This window comes from Megalobrama amblycephala, linkage group LG1 (genome assembly GCF_018812025.1).
Source record: "Megalobrama amblycephala isolate DHTTF-2021 linkage group LG1, ASM1881202v1, whole genome shotgun sequence".
In the NCBI taxonomy this organism is placed as follows: domain Eukaryota; kingdom Metazoa; phylum Chordata; class Actinopteri; order Cypriniformes; family Xenocyprididae; genus Megalobrama; species Megalobrama amblycephala.
This window is the reverse complement of record NC_063044.1, coordinates 47371622-47393562: the sequence shown is the minus strand read 5'-3', so window position 1 is coordinate 47393562 and position 21941 is coordinate 47371622. Positions and strand designations below refer to the sequence as shown.

Genomic DNA, 21941 nt, shown 5'->3' with positions numbered 1-21941 from the left:
CATGGCACATGATTATTAATGTTGTTGCTAGGTGCATTAATTATAGTATAGTAGTCAACATTTTAAGTGGATCAAAACCTTTCATCAAAGTTGTACTAAAACCTTCTTCTTAGGACAACTTAGTTCTTAGGACAGCTTTGATGAACTTTTTTGATCCACTTCAAATGTTGACTACTGTATAATACAATCCCTACTAAATAGTGGTGGTCTATAAATTACTGCAATAATCTGAGTTAATCTTCTGCATGATGCTCTTTAATATAACTCCATGCACTCCTTATAAACCTCCTCAGTCCACGAGATAACTGTCATCAGAAAAGGGATCTACTGTCATGAGATCCTTCTGTCATGACCTTTCATCTTTTAAATGTCTTCTCTACATAATCCCTATAATCAGCAAGAGCTACATGTCTGACCAATTTATGAAGGTACAGAGAAAATAGAAAACCTTTATAGAAAAGTGTAGAACCTCAAAACAAATAATTTTTTGCAAATGCATGTTTTATACAGTAAAATAAACAAAGCAACCAGAAAATCTAAGACAGTCCAACAATGAATGTAAAAATGAATTCTTAAATATCTTACCACCAATGCTCGATAGTTAAAAATACTACTGTAAACAAAGCCTTTTTGCATGAAAAAAAATCTTTAATTCATTTTAAAACAACAGTTACAAAAATAGCACATATTTATATTAAAAAAATCTATACAAAAAACTAATTTCAACTTAAGTTTTGCTTGACAACAGAGACAGAAGTGACTGAGTCACAGCAGGTTTACTTTGTAAGTCATAGTAAGCTGGCTGTAATATGGCCACATACATAACTGTACCATATTTCACATAATACATTATGTACACATAGATAGGTCATATTTCATATGCAACAATCAAGATGATGTCCTGTAAACAATTAGATTAGTAAACAGTATTACAGTATGAATAAAAATTTTTTAACAATCTAAAATTGGTAAGTCACTATAAGTATATGAACATGTATCTTATATACATATAGGTGAACATACAGTCCACATCTGTGTTCAAAGACATCTGTGTCAGAATGAGATACATTTAACAGCATGTGTGGTTTATAGATTCCCCTCTTCTCTTTGTTTGGCTCATAACTGAAGTACAAATGTCCATCATACCAAGTAAAATGATACCACAGAGAAACACAATGGCTATACAAAGCATAATTAATTATTGCTGACCATTGCTGTCATGCTTTAAAAATCCATGGCACAGCCATTCAAGAAAAATAAAACCTTTACCTTAGCTTTAGTCTTCCATTGTTCTGTAGTGATTATGTATTTCAGGAATTACTGATATCACAATATGACTTAAATATAGTACTGTGTTTATAGTATATATTACGTTTAAGCATAAGATTAAGCAATTAAGAATTGATTATTCTTGCTCATTACCTCCATACGTGACTCAACTAAACTATGTATATTCCCGATAAAATGTACATCTAAATCTTTTAGAACCAAGTTTTTAAAGGTTAATTTTGGTTAAATCAATGAGCGTGAATAGGAAGGATGCTGTAATGTCTCCCAAATGATGCAAACATTACAGAACAACCAAAGATTGAATTACAGTTTCTCTCTCTAGCTTAAAACATACTTCAGTGTCACTTGGAGTTGGAGTTTCTAAGGCATCTTTAAGGCATCTCTTTCCCTCCAGCATTCCTTCTACTTAAACTTGATCTCAAAGCAGAAGCAGTTGATGGAGTCACACTCTGGCGGTTGACAGGTACAAGCACAATCCCACATCGCACACTGCAATAAGAAGACGTGTTGAACAAGAAAAACAAGCTGACAGTATGAGGATGTTCTGTTTATATTTATAGGGCTGTTTGTTATTCAGTTAAGTTATCAGATAATGCCATCAATAATGTGAAAGATAAGATAAATTAATTATTTAATTAATATTATAGTGACCAAAGACTCGTAATGTCAGGGTTAGGTCCAGTTTATGGAGTTAATGAAATAGGTGTGGGCTGCAATATTTTGGACTCTTTTTCAATATAAAGCATTTGGATTTATCTTGGTTTATTATGGTCTTGTTCTTGTTTGCTGTTTTTGCTTTTTAGGAAGATCTGGCAACACGAACGAGTCAAGGATCGTACCTCTTTCCCTGTGATTTTCTTGCACCACACATAAAGTAGAGAGGCACCTTTTGATGCACGTTTAAATTTGTCATTAACTACACCAATTGCAAATACATCATTAAACACGTCAAATTGTTGTTCAGTTCAGGTTCGTACACTGCATATAATATTTGTATATGCATTTTTTGGGAGTTAATTTGGTTGTCACTCCTGTAAATGACTGAGCTGTTTGTGTACAGAACAGGATTCAGCACTAAAAGGTGAACTTACAACCGAGTGGCTACGTGGTTAGTTAAAGGAATAGTCCACTTAAAAATGAAAATGATTCTATAATTTACTGGATGGATGGATGGATGGGTGGGTGGATGGGTGGCACTGTTCAATGACATTACAAAGCTTGGAAGAGCCAGGATATTACTTAATATAACTCAGATTGTGATCGACTGAAAGAAGAAAGTAATGTACACCTAGGTTGGCTTGAGGGTGAGTAAATTATGGGATATTTTTGGGTAAACTATTCCTTTAACTACATTAGTTAACGAACTAACAATAAACAATACTTCTAGCATTTATTAATCTTAGTTAATGTTAATTTATAAATTTACTAATGCATTGTTAAAATTAACAGTTGTATTTAACATCAGTTAATGTACTAACATAAAGAAACAATATATATATATTTTTTTTTATTAAAGCTGCAGTCCGTAACTTTTTTTGGTTAAAAATGATCCAAAATCAATTTTTGAGCAAGTACATAACCAGCCAGTGTTCACAACTATCTGATTATCTTAGCTCGATTCACAACGGTAAGCATGTAATAATGTTTTATAATAAGAGCGACATGGTGGATTTCCGCGGGAAATTCGAGCATGCAGCAGTTCGTCTGTGCGTCATTACGTCACGTCCATAAAAAGAAAGGAAGAAGTCCCGTCCAGGCTAGTCGGTTTTATCACGTGAGGATGCTGCTTGTAGCGGATCATTTATAGCCTTTTCTCACAGCAGCTGAAATAATTAAACTTATCATTTTGATGGCGGATTGTAATCCAGAAGGATCCAAATGACAATCATCAGTGACAACTGGAGATTCACTTGTAGTCAAAAAGCAAAAGACTTTGGACTGTGGAGTGGATACAGAAATTGAAATCTACAGGTAACGCTAATATACACTAAATACACAGTCATGCAGTGCTGATGTTGTTAACATTAACAATTTGAGAACAATATAACAGTAATAATAATTTGCACAGTTTGACGTGATCCGAGCTAAGCGATCGTTAGATTTAATCACCATTGGCAATGTGATTTATTGTAATGCTTTTTCCTCAGTTCCTCAGCTGACGAGCTGTGCCAATGCACAACTCACGTACAGATACCTATTCTGCATATGGCTGCAATTGCAGGTTTCAAACAAGAGATGGCGACAAAGAGGAAAAATTGCGGACTGCAGCTTTAACTAACATTAACAAAGGTTAGTAAATGCTATAAAATTATATTGCTTGTAGTTAGTTCTTTTTAACTAATGCATTAACTAATGTTAACAAATCAGATCTTATTTTAAAATGTTACCAAGGCAATTAATTGGCCTACAGTGAGCATATAACACTGATCAAAGACTTCGAATATTTTCAAACAATGAAACAATTATTTGTATGATTCCTGAAATTTGTCTCAGGTTGTAAAATTGTGGCAAAAATTATGCAGTGTTTCCAGCTTAAAGGGTTAGTTCACCCAAAAATGAAAATTCTGTCATTAATTACTCACCCTCATATCGTTCCATATGAAGTAGCATTTTGAAATCGCCTATCACTAGATATTGTTGAAAGGTCGTTATTTTGTTTTTTTCTGCACACAAAAAGTATTCTCGTCGCTTTATAATATTTAGGTTGAATTACTGTAATCACATAAACTGTTTTAAATATGTCTTTAGTAACTTTGTGGGATTCTGAAAATGTTAATTATCTTGCTGTCAATGCAGGCCTCACTGAGCCATCAGATTTTATCAAAAATATCTTAATTTGTGTTCTGAAGATGAACAAAGGTCTTACGGGTATAGAACGACATGAGGGTGAGTAATTAATGACAGAAATTTCATTTTTGGGTGAACTAACCCTTTAAAACAGGAAGAAATAGCCGACATGTGACTTACATTAGGGGAGGGGCAGGAGTAGTCCAGGCAGGATCGCATAGAGGGGGGACGACAGTCACATGACTGGGCACACACTAAACAGTACTCACAAGGAGAGAAACCTGCACAGCAATCTGAACACTGTGGATCACACTTGGCCTGTGAAGAGAGAGAGCTGTTACACACTGCCAAAATTACTCAAAAGAGAGGACTGAAAACAGCAGGAAGTGAAATTCAGAGCAAGGCAACTGTGAAAAGTGTATACTTACTGGTTTTACAGTATAGCAACAGCCATTAATATTTACTCAAGTAGATTGTTTAGCAATTTGGCTTCATTAATGTTTCATGAAGTTTCTTCAGAAAGAGGAACTGATGATGTTGAAGTACCTTGAGACAGTGATGACACCACAGCACAGCCGCAAGGACAATCATATAGATCCCCACAGAGATCATGACGATGGCAGGCAGCGGCAGAGAGAGAGCCCACACAGGAACAGCCTGACAGAGTCGAAGAAAACAGCACTAGATTTCACTAGACGTCACTATGGCTTATAGAAAAATCTGAATTATTTTGTAATTAGAATTAGTACTTGAATTTTTGGTAACAGTTTATTTTGATAATCCCCTTTAAACATTCTGTTCACTATAAGTAATGTTGCACCTACATGTCAATTAACTCTCATTAGAGTATTAGTTGAGCAGTAGTAGACAGTTAGGTTAGGGTTAAGGTTAGACGTGTAGGTGCAAAGTAACTTATGGTGAACAGAATGTCTAAAGTGGACCATCAAAATAAAGTGTAACTGAATTTTTTATTTAGTTTTTATATTTTTAAATAAATAAGCATCTCAGCAAAAAGGTTTTCAAAGCAGTTGATGATTTTGTTGTTCAAGAAAGATTTCTTTCTGTAGGCAAAGCAAGGCAATTTTATTTGTATAGCACATTTCATACACATTGGTAATTCAAAGTGCTTTACATAAAGAAGAACCAAATACATAATAATAAAAATGGAATTCATAAGAAATAAAAATAACAGTAAAAACAGAGAATACCGCTATCAGGATGGAAGAGTCAGGAAGTTTCAGAGAGGTTTTTGTTGTCCGTCAGAGTGGATCTAAACGGATCTATCCATCAGAGCGATAACTGTACCAGAGGGATAACTGTACGCTAGTGGGATAACTGTACTCAACTTTGTTGTCTGTCAGAGCGGATCTAAACGGATCTATCCATCAGGGTGGATCTAAATGGATCTTCCTCACGCTAGAGGGATAACTGTACCAGAGGGATAACTGTACGCTAGTGGGATAACTGTACTCAACTTTGTTGTCCGTCAGAGCGGATCTAAACGGATCTATCCATCAGAGTGGATCTAAATGGATCTTCCTCATGCTAGAGGGATAACTGTCCTCAACTTTGTTGTCCGTCAGAGCAGATCTAAACGGATCTATCCATCAGAGCGGATCTAAATGGATCTTCCTCACGCTAGAGTGATAACTGTACTCAACTTGTTTGACCATCAGAGCGGATCTAAACGGATCTATCCATCAGAGCGATAACTGTACTAGAGGGACAACTGTACTAAAAGGATAACTGTACGCTAATGGGATAACTGTACTCAACTTTGTTGTCCGTCAGAGCGGATCTAAACGGATCTATCCATCAGAGCGATAACTGTACTAGAGGGATAACTGTACCAGAGGGATAACTGTACGCTAGTGGGATAACTGTACTCAACTTTGTTTTCTGTCAGAGCGGATCTAAACGGATCTATCCATCAGGGTGGATCTAAATGGATCTTCCTCACACGGAGGGATAACTCAACTTTGTTGTCCGTCAGAGCGGATCTAAACGGATCTATCCATCAGGGTGGATCTAAATGGATCTTCCTCACACGGAGGGATAACTCAACTTTGTTGTCCGTCAGAGCGGATCTAAACGGATCTATCCATCAGGGTGGATCTAAATGGATCTTCCTCACACGGAGGGATAACTCAACTTTGTTGTCCGTCAAAGCGGATCTAAACGGATCTATCCATCAGAGCGGATCTAAATAGATCTTCCTCACGTGGAGGGATAACTGTACTCAACATTGTTGTCTGTCAGAGCGGATCTAAACGGATCTATCCATCAGGGTGGATCTAAATGGATCTTCCTCACGTGGAGGGATACCTGTAAAAATATTTGTCAGGTAGCTGTGTGTTTAAACCGAACCCTAACAGACAAATGTTCCTGGACTAACTCTATCCAGAGCTCCATCTAGAGATAACAAATGCTTACTTCCTAATTCTCCTAGCTCTTTCAACAGACAGCAAGATTTAAAATGCATTAAAAGTCAGAAAAAAAAGATGATACATCTGTAGGTATGATATGAATCAAAATATGAAGTATTCTTGAAACATTTCCTTTTTTTTTTTATATAATACAAGTTGCCCCAAAACATATTTATAAAATTAGACAAAATGTAAAGTAATGTATTCTGGGGACACCTATTTTAGCTCACGCTTACACAAATTTTGTGTAGTAAATCAGAAAATAAATACTATATGAACAAATAATAATTTCTAATTTCTTAGATATTAAAATATAGCTGAGAAAATATGTGCAAAGTCTGGTTGTGCGTGAAAGTAACTTAACTAAAATAAAAACACTCTGAATCCAACTGTGACTGAACACCTATTAAATACAGGCAAAATAGTGTGCACGATCTTTAATTCCTATTCTTATTTTATTGTGCAGTATGTGTTAATGAAAAAACTTACAGACTAAATCTTAATTTGTAAGGGGAAAGAGTTAAGTTAGTAGCTTGAGCGTGTGGTTACACTCTATACACAGAAGAACAGCTGCTGCTGTAGATGCATTTACACAGTTTGATGTTCAACAAACAAATCTTCATTTTAATGACGCAGCATACACAAAACAGTCTTACATACCATTATACTGTCCCTGCATTCCCAGTGTAATTGATCAGGGTATTCAGTTATCGGGAGATTTGTTTCATTTAAACAAGATATTTACTCGATAGCACATTGTTCTCTAGCGAAGCTGAACAATGTTGTCCTAGCAACCGCGATACGACTTCCTATGAGTGTACGGCGACATGGAAGGACCAAACTTAATCCAAAACATCATGAAAAGTGCGACAGTGCAATGGAAATGAATGCTGCCGTGAATGCAGCCACTATATTTTGTGTTATATACACGATTTAATACGAACCCTGTTTTTAGCATTTAAAAAAAGTAATTGAAATTAATTAAATTTAAGTGAATTAAATCAAAATTTGAATCAAGAAAAATCAAGCTAGAAGCCTAGTCTTCTTCTTAGTGTCTTTGTGTAATTAATTAATATGTGCATATTACTACTGTTTGTGCTGACAGATTTTTATTACCATAAACGTATTTAGTGTTCATTTGTTGGATTGGCATGCCTCGGAAAATGACAGAGAAAAAGCCTGGCAAAGTTTTCCCTGCTCTGACTAGCTGCACGTGTCCACAGGATGTCGCAGGTGAGAAAAGAGAAAGAGAGTGTTAATGAAGGTCACTGATCAAACAAGCATTACTTTCATGGACTCTAATGTATAGTCATAATTTTTCCCTCCATAAATGTACCATTTGGAACAACAAATACATAAGGATTAGAAACAAATCAGTATTTTTTTGAAAATTGGTTTGAAAAGGGAATTATTTGGGTTAAACAGCTGATCAAAAAGATGGTGTTTTATACAATTATACTGAATTTGTTCATATTCATAACTTTTTAGTTGATCCTGTCTAATACTGTTTGGTTTTACAGGCAATTCCCAAGGAAACTTTGAGGCTATTAGAACAATTATTCTTTACAAACAATTGAAGAATTTACTTCTTGTATTATGTTGCAGGGCAAAGATTTCACAATGGATGTAATAATATTTTCTTACGCTCCCTTCTTCAATCTAAAAGTATACTTGCTCTTACTACTCGCTGGAATTCTCTATTTAAAAAATGTCTTGATTGGAGTAAAATTTGGATGACACCTCATAAATATTGCATCACAAATAAAGTGAAACTAGTGTTTCATATAACATTTTTCATCGGGTTTACCCAGTTAAGTCACTTGTGGTACAACGTTTCAAGGTGAATATGGAAGATAATTGTGATTTTTGTCAAATTTCCCCTGAGACTTTTAATCATTTATTTTGGGAGTGTCCCAAGACCCAAATGTTTCAGAAAGAACTCAATATTTACTTACAAAGAAAGACGCTTGTTAACCTTGAAGAAATTTATGTTATGCTAAAATGTTTTTCATTTGATGGTGATAGAAGTATTCTATTTATATTTGATTTAGTTATTATAATTGCCTGTTACTATATTCATAAAGTCAAATGGAATGAAAAATGTTGAAGAATTTAAAATAGATATTAAAATATATTTAGAGACAATATCCAAAAGCAAAAACTTGAAAGCAATAAAAACTACACAGTTGTTTAATATATACAATTTCATGTAAAATGCCTGGTTTTTTTGTTTGTTTCTCTTTTTTTTTTTTTAATCTTTTCTGTTTTTTGTATTACCCCTAACATGTATGGTTATATGTACTCTTGTTTGTAAACTATACTCTGTTCTTGTTAATATTCAATAAAAAAAAAAAAAAAAAAAAAAAAAAAAAAAATGAAGGTCACTGATTCTTGAGACATGGAAGAAAACACGTCCAGCAATTGTTACTGATAGTAGGTTTGAAAATGAAAATATTTTCAATTGTAAATGTTATGAGGGATTAATAATAGAATGCATTTAACACAATTATCCCCTTCAATTTAATTGGATCATTATTATATAAAATCTATGACACTTATTGTCTTCTCACTACATCTAAATCAGTGTGTCCACAGAGAAGGGCTCAGTCATTCATATGCAATAAAATGGATAAAAATGTTTTGTTTTGTTTTTATCAAAAGCAACACTTAATAATACCTAACGTCAGTTCTATTATTAGCATCAACAGAGAAAACAAAATGACTATACAGTATATGAACTCCATTTGTTTTGTGAAAGAAATGCCTAATATGTCAACACCATGACGGTGATGACAGGCCAATGACAGAGTTGACATTCAACATGAAGTCGTCATATTTTTGAGGTTTTCAGGTCATTTTTAATGATATTAAATGTAAAATAGTGTTTAGTTTTTCTAATAATGTATAAATACTAAATATGTGATCTGACAGCATATATTGCTTTTGTGGATTGACAGTCATCACTTCTAGAACAGTTAGGGTTGAGGGAACATAATAAGGCTGAGGGAAGACTGTCATTACTCACCCTCATGTCGTGTAAACCTGTAAGACCTTTGTTGATCTTGACTTTGGAACATAAATTAAGATATTTATTTATAGAGGTATACAACTCCTATATATGCAATTCAACCACCAATTACAAAATCCAGAAAAAGGTACTAAAGACATTCTTAAAACAGTCGACAAAACTACAGTGGTTCAACCTTAATGTTATGAAGCAACATGAATACATTTTGTGTGCAAAAACAAAAATGTATTCAACAATATCCTCTCTTTTGTGTCATTCTCATTTGTTCTTTACATTCAGTGCTTCCAGGTTCTTGTTGTTCCAGTTCTTCCAGGATATTGTTGAATAAAGTCGTTATTTTTGTTTTTTGTTAACATTGATTGAATCTAACAATTGCTGTAGTAAAACAATGTATTTATTAGTTAAAATGACTACCATTCAGGTTTTTGTCCACCACATCAGATGTGTCAACTCTGTCAGGTCTATGGCACCTCCGTATTTTTTGTGGCCTCTGTCAGGCTGGGTAAAAATTTGTGTTTACTATACGGTCTTGTGTGTTGATGTGTTTTGATGTCGGATGGTGTTGACACAATATAAGTGATGGCAAGGTAAAAAGCGCATTTTGATAAAAAAAGAAAAGTCTGGAGGTTGTATCAAAGCATAGCTCAGTAGCTTATTACATGTAAGATACATATAGTTTAATTTGTTTTGTCTGAGTATAAGGTTTTATTTTTTCAATATTGTACCCTGTTTTGTCCCACGTCTGAGTGCACGAAGCTCATACACTGCAGAAATAATGGCTGAAGACAATGTTCTGAAAAATTAAGAATTACATCGCAATTATAACCTTCTGACAGAAAATGAAGAGAGCTGACAGACAACATATTGCTGACAACAGTTGACACACTGAATTCAGACTAAAAAAACCCTGAGTGACGAAACAGTGAGAGGACGCTGTGGTAAGTTGAAATCCATTTTTCTTTGTCATGGTGATGTTATTTAACAAACATACATAGAGTAGTAGCTACAGTTCACATTCTGGCCCTCAATAAGTGGAGTAAAAAGTGATGAAACCAGTCCTAGTCACTCTGATATGCCCACTAAGTTAGGAAAATGGGAACTTCTGGTCACTCTAATCTATAAAGGCCAGGGGTCTCATTTATAAAACTGTGCGTAGGATCCCTACTAAAATTGTACGTATGCGCAAAAGCTAGATTCTGCGTACGCACAAAAAAAAATCAGATTTATAAAACCATGCGTACGCCAGAACCTGCGCACAAATCCCTTTATAAATCCCATTCAGCAGAAGATTGTGCGTACGTGCATCTCCACCGTGTCTCCTCCCCGAAATCACCATATATGGAGCTTACGACGCCTAGTTTTACTATGCATAACCTCATCTGCATATCATTTCCATACATATTCCCATCCACGTGACACCACGCCATCAAAGGTACAAGACAATGGAAAATATTAGATATGGATTATAAATGCCATTTGTGCCACATTATATTGATAAAGATCATCCAATATCCTCTTTATGTTTTAGAATAAATATATCAAAATACTTAAGATAAAGGTTTTAGAATAGAGCTGATTCATTCATTTCCACTGGCCAAATAGTATTTTAATAGTTTTAAACAATTCAAATCAAATTTATACAGTTTTGCTGATAAGGTGAACACATCTTTTAGGAATTTTATAGGCTATTTTTAGTGGAAACAGATCGGCCTACTTATTTATTGCAGCCGTCTGATCTCGGCGCGTCACTGACAAAGTATTTTAAAAAGAAAACATGCAAATCTTACCGTTTTCCTCATATTATATCATTCAAATGGTAATTGTTTGAAGATCCTTCACACGACATCAACACCTTATTATTGGACCTATTCAAACTGGACAACGGACCGTTCGACCAGCAGTGTCTTCCATAATATCGAAGTTAAGTGTGCATTGATCATCGTTCTCGCTAAAATATTTTGTCATACCATCTGCAGTTTAGTTTAAAGAGGAATTATTGTGCTCCCAGCGCTCCTCGCTGTCATTAAAACAGCGTGTCACAGGAAAAGTGATCGAAAGTAGCACATCTACTATCTCAATTCATATCACTTTTGTTTAACTTCTGCGTAATGTAATTTCAGTGCTTATCGGCAATAGTGAAGTGTAATATTAATGTAAATGTTTATCAAATGAAAACGTGTTTCCACGCGAGTTTAAATAATTCTTTTATTTATTTAAACTGATATTGTGGACATGAACTGTATTTATGATTATGACTCAGAATGAGGATTTAAAGTGGTTTTCCTCTGCCGTCAGTCCCTCAGCTCACCATCAATGTCGCCAAACTGCTCTGTCTCAAAAATGTTCGTACGCACGGCTCAAAGTTTGCTTAAAGGTGCGCACATTCTCCCGTCAAGTTTATTTTTATAGATCACAACCTTTGCGTGGGAACTGGCGTGCGCACGTTTCCAGCCCCGTTTTGTGCGTACGCACGCTTTAACGAGACCCCTGTTCACACTAATAATGACAACACTGAACATGCATCTAATGCTGTGGTTAAAAGTATTGGCAGTAACATCAGTTATGTGCTACGCAAAGTTTGTTGCTTTGGTATTATTTTTTTTTCACATTTTTCTCACCAGGCCGTTGTCTAAAAGTCTTGGCCTCACTGTGCATGCAGATGCTCTCACACCCTCCTGCCACCAATACTGAGCAGCTCTGCACTGCTGGTGGCACGATTCTGTAGCAGACTCCACAGGAGGAGACCGTCCTGGCTCTTGCTGGACACGTCCTGTAGCCTGCTTCAGTGCAGCTGAACCTCTCTCCTTGAAGTTCTTGATGATCCGGTAAATGGCTCTTTTTTTTTAGCTGCAATGTGCAATATTCTTTGAAGCAATTTCCTTGCATGTGAAGCCATTTTGATGCAAAGTGATGATGCTGCACATCTTTCTTTGAAGGTAATATTGCTAACACAAGAACACAATGATTGGAAGCACTTCTCTCTGTCACAGTCACCAACTTCTTCGCACTACAACACCCAGCATCCCCACACCTGCACACAATCATCAATCACCTGCAAGCCATCACCCTCGTTACCACCAGCTAAGTTCACCATCTACCATTCAGTGACTGTTTCCCTTTCCTATTTGCATCCTGTCCATTTCACTTACAAACTGCAATAAAGTACCGTTTGTTACTACTCACCTCGTCTGTCCTCTTCTGTGCATGACAGAAGACCAGACCACAAAATAAGGACTATGAGCTGGGAATTGCGGCGGCCGCACAATCCAGCCGCGATCTATTTACCTTCACAGAGAGGTTCCTTTGCCTGGTCCACTCCAGCTCTTTGGAAGACGAGACCATTAAGGCTTTGTACCGGACTGGGGCTAACTTCATTGATCCACAAGCACTCCCCGATCTCGCTGGATTGGACTGGAAGGAGGCCATTCACCAATGTCTGGAGAGCTTCATCCCATTATATGCATTCCAGCCAGCCCAAGTGTCTCATCCTAAGATGGCCACCAGTCAGAGGTACCGTCCCAAAATGGGGGGTGGGGTAGGGGCTACCTGTTTCCGACCTTACTGGCCGAGCCTGGGATCCGGACCAAGGCCACGGAGGCCATGTGCCATGGCCAAAAAAACAAAAACAAAAAAACAGTGAAATTTGGATGAAGTTAATTTTTTCAGAAAAAGGCCAATGAGGCTTTTTGCAATGTTGGCGAGTTTCTGTTGTTCACAATTGCTTCCACTTTGTTATGATAACAGTTGACCGTGGAATATTTAGAAGTGGGAAAATTTCACAAATGCACAGGTGGCAACCTATCACGGTCCCACGCTTGAATTCACTGAGCTCCTGAGAGCGACATTTCACAAATGTTTGTAGAAGCAGTCTGATCAGATTTTATACACGTGTGGCCATGGAAGTGTTTGGAAAGCCTGAATTCAATGATTTGGAGGGGTGTCCCAATACTTTTGTCAATATAGTGTATTTTAAGATATGTCACTGTAAATTGATTTCAATTAAAACAGCTCTAACATGCATTTTTGTCTGGGACTAGTTTAAGGCCTTCGTTCATCTTTGAAACACAAATTAAGATATTTTTGATTAAATCTGAGAGCTTTTTGATCAAAATATCAAAAATATCTTAATTTGTGTTTCAAAGATGAACAAAGGTCTTATGGGTGTGGAACGGTATGAGGGTGAGTAACTAATGGCAGAAGTTTCATTTTTGGTTGAACTAACCCTTTAAGCGTATTTGCTTTGTTCTTGTTAGATAGGCAAAGAATACTTTAATCAACATAACATTATATGACCAAACTCAGATAGCATTGTTTGTCCATTTTGAAGACAAAAACGAAAAAACAAATGATCTGAAGGTCATTTGTGAAAGGTGTGTTCAGCCTGATGTCAACAAACATCTCTTAATTTTCTCACTGAAGCTTGACTTGCCTTAGGCAAACTTAGCAAAAATATGCAGTGGATTATGAGAAAACATTCAGATAAACATTCTGTCAATCTTGTGGCTCTTTCTTAGACTACAAATATGATATGTATTTTTAAATGAAAAATTTAATGTTTTCTCTATTCACAGTAACTATATGGTTCTCTGATTATTATAGATATAATGTTATTGGATTCTTAGATCTGAGTTTTAGTTTCTAGGTATAAAAGTAGTTTTAAAGGGGACCTATTATGCAAAATTCACTTTTGCATGGTGTTTGGACATAAATGTGTGTTGGCAGTGTGTGTAGGCTACACAACCACTCTATAGTGATAAAAAATCCACCCACTCCTTTTTTTTTAATTCCCATAAATCATAAGCAGTGTCTCAGAACAAGCCATTTCCAGATCCCTGGCAGTGCGACGTCACATTAGCCACAGGCCCTGCCCACGAATGTTGACAAAAAAAAAGGAGTGGGTGGATTTTTATCACTATAGGGTGGTTGTGACACACTGCCAACACACATTTATGTCCAAACACCATGCAAAAGTGAATTTTGCATAATAGGTCCCCTTTAAAAGTTATTTTTAGCATTAGCATTACACTGTAAAACTCTTTCTGGTTCTAGCTAGCTTTATTTTTATAAGTGTATTTTGAATAATGTAGTTTATTTCTCAGTGTCTTTAAAAAAACACAGCACTAATTGACATTTGAGGTACCTATGCATTTGAGATATGAATATTAATAAATAATACAATTAAACATTAAATAAACTGTAACTCTCTTTATTTTATGTTAGCCAAAGATCTTATTGTTATCATAAATCTAAAAACAAGTTCTAGCTACTTTTAATTTAAAGCAGATAGCAATGCTGAGCCCATGGTTCAAAAAGGGATAATTTTCTTTAGGTTTCAGTACCTACAATGTCTTGTCTTAATGTTTCTGTATATATACATATAAATATTTAGACCACTCATCCTTAAAGTATATGTATACGTAAAAGGTATTTGTACAGATTTTCATAAGCATGAATTTATTTAAATGGTAATACACTCATTGTGTTAATTTACTTGAGAGTGTGAGTTACACAAATTGAGAAACAATTTTATATATTATATTTTCCATGTATTAATTTTAAATCTGTTCATCTGACCTTGGACATCATGCATCACATCTGTATTTCAGCCACAGTTCATACTATTACTGTGACTGTTGCTCTTGAAAATACCTCATCTGTAACTTTGTCTATAAATAAATGTATTTGTGTTATTAGAATGTAATTTGCAGTTACGTCAATAAAATAATGTGACTACTAGTTTTTCCACAGCCTGAAAACATCAATAGATCAATTTAGATTTCAGTTCGAGATTTTCTCAGAGAGGAGAGCTACGGTGGATATTTGTCGTTTTTGCACATAATCCGAATTATCAGCAAATACGGGTAAATCGACATATTCTGGTAGACTGGAGAGAGCATGAGTGTTTTCTACATAGTCTAAGTTGGGTTTACACAAAATTGGACCTTCACCATTTGTAGAATTCATTTTATAATTTTCACATGATTTTATAAAATTTTATAGTTTATTAAACACACACAGTATTACTGTGGTATTACTTTATTATGATTAATACAGTATCTCTTCAGTTAAAAACAATAATGCATACTGTCCACTCTAGTGGACATCTGAAAATCTCCTCCCTAAGAGCAATAAAATCACATAGGAAAAAAATCTGACTGAGGTTGTCATAATTCATACATGAAGCAATTAATCATTTATTAAAATTCAAAAACTCAATTAATGCAAGAGAAGATACCCCATAATGCCTCCCATAATGTACTGCATTTGTTAGTTAATTCGGTGATAAAGTGACAGATAACAGCTTTAATAAATGGCCTGGAGGACTGCTGGGAGAGAGAGCAGCAGGACGCAGGTGAGCGAGAGGGGCGAGAATGACTCAACCCCATCCAGAATAGATGGGTAGCTATTGATGTTGTTGGTCAGGAAGTAGGTGAAGGGAGAGGTCCTGATGAAGACTGTGCTGTTGGATTGTGGGAGAATGCCAAAGCCAGGGGAAATGGACAAAATACCAGTCTGAATCCACATGTCGCCCACACTACACAGCAGGGGACTGCCGTTATCATTCTGAATGAGAGCGAGTAAGAAAGACTTTTACAAACTTCATACTAAACAACGCTCATTAGAATATAAAATGTGTTTCAGTCTGAAAAATTAAAAGACAAGTCCCCAGATACCTGCTGAACTGGCAGTGGCTCTGTGCAGATGTTGATCGGCGTGGTGTCTGAAGGATCACAGTTTACAATGGTGGTCTTGACTTGCAGAAAAGACGGTTCCGCTTATGAGGAAAGAAAAACAAATTGGTTTTCAAACAAAATTGAATTCTTGAGATGTCATTGAATTTACTGCCATAAAAAGTCTGAAAAAGTGGTTATATAAACTCACATCCAGTAGCTTCTGAATTCCAACCAACTACTGAACATTGAGTACCAGGACCAAAGCTTAAATCAAACATGTCAACTGGAAGATTGGCAACATAAAGAAACGGAGAAGACAGTTCCACAAGTGCTACACCGTTGCCGAAAATATCATCGAATAAGACATTTGCCACTGTAACTGACAGTGAGCTACTGGAACAGTCCCATTGGGCAAAATTGAGGGTCACTGCCCATCCATCCATACCCATGAATCTGAAGAATGAGATATTGAATGTCAGAGCACAAATCGCCTATGTCAAGGTCATTGATTTCATATGAAATTAAGTTTTCCTGTTGTGATTACCTAAAAAAGCAGCTAGCAGAGGTCATGACGAATCGGTCAGAAACCAAAGTTCCTACACACATAGGTTCACCGTTATATGTTAGACTAGCCATCCATGGCCATAAAGCTGCAGAACCTCCACACACTGTCGCTGGAGAGAAAAGAGAGAGAGAAAGGTTAAATGGGAGCTATAGGGAAAGTGTAAGTATGCTGTAATTTTAATAATTTCATTCAAACATACGTGGAGGGCAGTCCACATTCTCATCCTGAACAGGAGTAGTGGAGTTAAAAGTGACGAAACCAGCCCTGTTTGCTCCAATATGCCCACTGATCCACTGCTGGTACTGAGAAACTCTGGCATACACACCAGGATATTCAGCTAGAGCGCAGCCTTTACCAAAACTCACAACGCCAGCCTGGATCCATCTAGAGCCTTGTTTGATGACCATTGGACCTCCAGAGTCACCCTGAACAATGACAAAGAATTAAAAATCTCTCTCTATCAGATATTTAGTGTGTCTCTGTGTGTGTGTGTGTGTGTGTGGTCTTGGTAAACTCTACGTTATGTGAGGACATTTTTTGGTCCCCATGAGGAAAACAGCTTATGAATCATACAAAATTATGTTTTTTGTAAATGTAAAAATGCACATCACAGTTTTCTGTGATGGGTAGGTTTGGGGTAGGGGATAGAATATACATATAATATTATAATTAAATATTAATTCAATTAAATTAACTTAAGTACAAGCCATGTACTATTGATACCTGGCAGGAATCTTTTCCACCGTCTGACAGTCCAGCACACATCATGTTTTCTGTTATTGATCCACTATAAAGACAGTTACATTTACTATTTCCAACCAGAGGCACATCCACCTCCTGTAGGATTTGAGGTGAAGGAAGGGGTACTGAGAAACAGAAAAACTCGTCAGTAACACGTAAATTACAGGCAGAGATGATTTTGAGTAATATACTGAACTTTAGAAACAGAATCAGTTTCTTACACCACATTGGCCCCATTTACACTTGACATTAACAAGCCTTTTGGTGATCGGATTGCTCTTGTCCTCATTAAAAGCTAGGTTTAAATTCATCTAAGGTACATTGCTGCATGCAAATACCAGGTTTAAAGGGGCCATCAACCAGTGTTATTTTAGTATAATTTAGATACTATTATAGTTTTTTTTATTTGAGTTTTATATTTTATTTTAATTTCAGTTTTGTCGTTTTTGTGTTAGGGTTAGGAATGTTTTTTTTATGGTTTTAGTATTCATTAACTATGATAACTGCTATAGATTCTGCAAGATGCTTGCTTTTATGTTGCGGCTTTAACACAACTCACCTCTTTTAAATTCGAGTTTTTTTATTTGATCTTTTTGTCTTTATTTTAGGAATATATATAAATGCATTTGTTTTTAGTGTTAATAGGCCATGTATTGAAAGCAAACATTGACTATATGTAACCCCTCCGGTCTTACTCTCTCCACTCCGTGCTCGAATTAGCATGGGAGGCGTTAGCCCTAACAAGGACGCACGTCCTGATATTGCTTAACCCTATTCCTACCCCTAAACCTAATCCTACCCATAAGTTATCCCAAAAATCAGAGGGAAATGATAGATGAATAACACTGATGTAGAAGCACCAATTCATGATTTTAAGCCTAAACTTGACATAATCTGTAAACTTGTCCCTCAAATCTGATTGATTGGTTGATTTGAATGTTGTTCCAGGATCAACAAAAATGTTGACCCAGGAACATGTTGAACTAAGCAAAATCAGGTTATGCAACAAGGACGCTAAAGACTGCAGTGTGTGGAATCAGGTATTAGTGTGCCTCTTGAGATCAGGGGAGTGAGGTTTACCTGCATATTCTCTCACTAGCTGGCCTCTGTTACATAAACACATTAAAAAGCCCCTAAAGTGTCAGACATTGAGTGTCTTGGAGCACGAAGTGGTAAGCATTAAAAAAAACCTTCTCGATTCTTACCGCCTGAATTAATGGTTCCCCAACCTGTGACCCACATTGTTTCAGTGTTGAATGTGCTTCCCTCTGCTGCCAGACAGACTGGTTGGATGTAATTAGTGAAGTTCACAGGTGAGGAGAGACGCAACAGAGCCATGTCATTGTCATTAGTTTTCCTACTATAGGCTGGATGAATTATGATTTGAGAGACGCTTCTGGACACCTCATTTGGATTGGATAGTTCTTGAAACTGTCGACCCAGGTACACAGTAAGGCTTGCAGCATTAGGCCTGCAAGGAGGACATGACAGAGGGATTAAAATCATATAATATTCATCAAGGAGAAGCAAACATGTTACTGAAGAACTTTGTGTTGGTTACTCTGGAAAGCAGTGAGCTGCTGACAGAACCCATTGATTGTTGATGAGGGATCCGCCACAGAAATGACTTCCACCTTCATGAAGGCTGACCTGCCATGGCCAAGCGCCAGCGGGCGCATCAACTCCCCCAACGATCTTTGTTTTGAGAGGGACACTGCCACACACTGCCACAAACAAGAAGAGAGCTAATGAATCTTCATTCTGACGAGCTCAGAAAAAAAGTGAATATGTTGCTCAGTGAATTGTATTATTATGTGATGAGAAATTATTTACCAGGCCCAGGCTGGGAGTCACACCCTGGAGAAGTTGAAACAAGATCAGTTATTAAAAAAGACAACCAATATTCAGCAATACCATCAAGTATCATGGGTTGCTTTAGTTTAATCTCAGGAAGATATACATGATGCACAGTGAATGAATAAATTATATTTAATAATCACAGAGAGCAAGAATACAATACACATTCCAAATAGCGTTATCACAAGACAATGAACTGAGGAAGACTGAGGGCTCAAATACACAGGGAACAGGTGTGTCACAAATCAGAAACCATGACAGCGAATGAATGACTAGAGATAAGGCAAATGGTGATAATGAAATCTTAGTTCACACCGTTACACCGTTTTCAAATAAAAACTGAAAACGGTTTATGTGTTTTAGCTGTTCATTTACATGAAAATGGCGTTTTGAGGGCCTGAAAATGCAAACTTTTGAAAACGGGATTCAAAGTGCATGATTTTTAATGCAATACTGTCTCTGTGTAAACAATAAAAACTTTGACAAAAATTTTGACAACATTGTTGTCTGTACACGAAACACACAAAGGAAAAACTTTTCTGTTTTTAGCACAATGTTGTTGTGTAAATGTACCATAAGACTGAAAACTAAACAAGACTGAAACTAAACATGACCGTGCCACATATGCCAACATGTACGGTACGCGTTAAAAGTTTTTGATACATTACTATTTTTAATGTTTTTGAAAGAAGTCTCTTATGCTCATCCACCCTGCATTTATTTGATCAAAAATACAGTAAAACAAAAATTACAGTAAAAGCAACATCATGAAATATTATTACAATTTAAAATAATGGTAATCTATTTTAATATATTTTATAATGTAATTTATTCCTGTGATGTCAAAGCTGAATTTTCAGCATCATTACTCCAGTCTTCAGTGTCACATGATCCTTCAGAAATCATTCTTATATGCTGATTTGATACTCAGTTATTATCAGTGTTGGAAACAGTCGTGTTGCTTATTATTTTTTGGAACCTGTGGTACTTTTTTCAGGATTCATTGATGAAAAAAGTTAAAAAGAACAGCAATTATTCAAAATAGAAAACTTTTGTAACATAGGTTTTTACTATCACTTAAAAAAAAAAAAAAGAAAAAAAAGAAAAAGAAAAAGAAAGAAAGAAAAAAAGAAAGCAATTTTTTTTTTTTTTTTTTACAAACCCCAAACTTTTAAATGGTATTGTATATACAAAAGAATCCTGAAAAAAGTATCACAGGTTATAATAAATTATTATGCAGCACAAATATGAAAGTCATTAAAATTGATGGTAATACTTTAGTATAGGGAACATGAATTCACCATTAACTACGACTTTCCCCTCAATAAACTCCTAATTTACTGCTTATTAATAGTTAGTAAGGTAGTTGTTAGGTTTATGTATTGGGTAGGATTAATAATGTAGAATATGGTCATGCAGAATAAGGCATTAATATGTGCTTAATAATTACTAATAAACAGCCAATATTCTAGTAATATGCATGCTAATAAGCAACTAGTTAAAAGACCCTAAAATGAAGTGTTACCAAAATTATAATGCATAAAATAGTTTATATATATATATTTTTTTTTTATTGTAATTTATTTTGTCAGGAGCAAGTGAAAAAGAACATTGGATTAAGATGAAGGCATTTACCTTTGGTTAGGAGAGTGACCGCAAACACCAAACTCAGTTTCCAGAACATCTTCATGTTTCTGATTTCAGTGATGGCTCTGGACTTATATATCCATGATGGCATGACGCCTACACACTTAATTTTTGAAGTCCGGATTGCCTTTGGCACACCTACACAATGAACTCAACAATTCTTATACAATGGAGAAAATGACAATATAAATGAAAAACCTTTGGCATTAAATGTACAAACTTGACTCTTAACACTCCATACCATCAAATGTTTATGTTTTTCTTAATAAGACAATAACCTTGCGAAACAAAATTAAACCTGTACTGTTTGACTTTCTTAAGCATATTTCAACGGTTTATCTTTAAATCAATATTTTGAATTATGTAGTTATTCTTATATTGAATAAATATTGTTATTCTCCTAGTGTTCTTAGTGACATTGGGCTTTCGAAACTTAATAGATATCAAAGTATTATAATTCATTCTAAAAGGAAAATATGAAAACGTCATTGCTTTGAAATTCTGCCTATACATAATAAGAAATCCACAGGTTCACATATTTGTTTGACAATGAAACTGGTTTCCCAGGTTTTCAAAGAAAGTCACATAGCGCAAAACTATGCAGCATCATAATAAATGCTGAAACGAAGGAGTGTTCTCTTCATTTTTCACTGTTTAGAATAGCCTTAAAGTAAGACCTTTGTGTGTACAAAAGTGCAATGCCAATGAAATGAAATCTTTCATACCATCAAAAAGGTTTCTTATATAACAATGATAAGCAAGAATATTATTTCAACATGATAACACAAAAGTATATATTATTATACTATTTATACAGTAGTGACCAAAAGTTATGTCTGGCCTAGGAAAATTGAAAACTTCACTCTTTATTCAAATATTATTAAAAATGTGTTAAAAATTTTGTATTGCGTAGTTACGCTTGAAGA

The 21941-nt window shown here is 35.6% G+C and overlaps 2 protein-coding genes across 2 annotated transcripts; both read right to left on the bottom strand.

The window, feature by feature from the left end:
* Positions 1–627: 627 nt before the first annotated feature.
* On the bottom strand, positions 628–12972 carry si:ch211-198p11.6. The gene is made up of 4 exons (XM_048197204.1): positions 12817–12972; positions 4624–4734; positions 4258–4395; positions 628–1779 (listed from the first exon to the last, which is right to left on the bottom strand). The coding sequence occupies exons 1-4, from the start codon at positions 12955–12957 to the stop codon at positions 1693–1695; spliced, it is 477 nt and encodes a 158-aa protein (XP_048053161.1). The 5' UTR covers positions 12958–12972; the 3' UTR covers positions 628–1692.
* Positions 12973–15551: 2579 nt separating this feature from the next.
* On the bottom strand, positions 15552–21106 carry zgc:165423 (uncharacterized protein LOC100101646 homolog). The gene is made up of 10 exons (XM_048197092.1): positions 21004–21106; positions 19345–19368; positions 19073–19235; positions 18717–18982; positions 17494–17636; positions 16970–17195; positions 16750–16879; positions 16414–16658; positions 16206–16306; positions 15552–16095 (listed from the first exon to the last, which is right to left on the bottom strand). Exons 1-10 carry the CDS (start codon positions 21104–21106, stop codon positions 15835–15837), a joined length of 1662 nt encoding a protein of 553 aa, XP_048053049.1. The 3' UTR covers positions 15552–15834.
* Between the last annotated feature and the right edge of the window lie 835 nt (positions 21107–21941).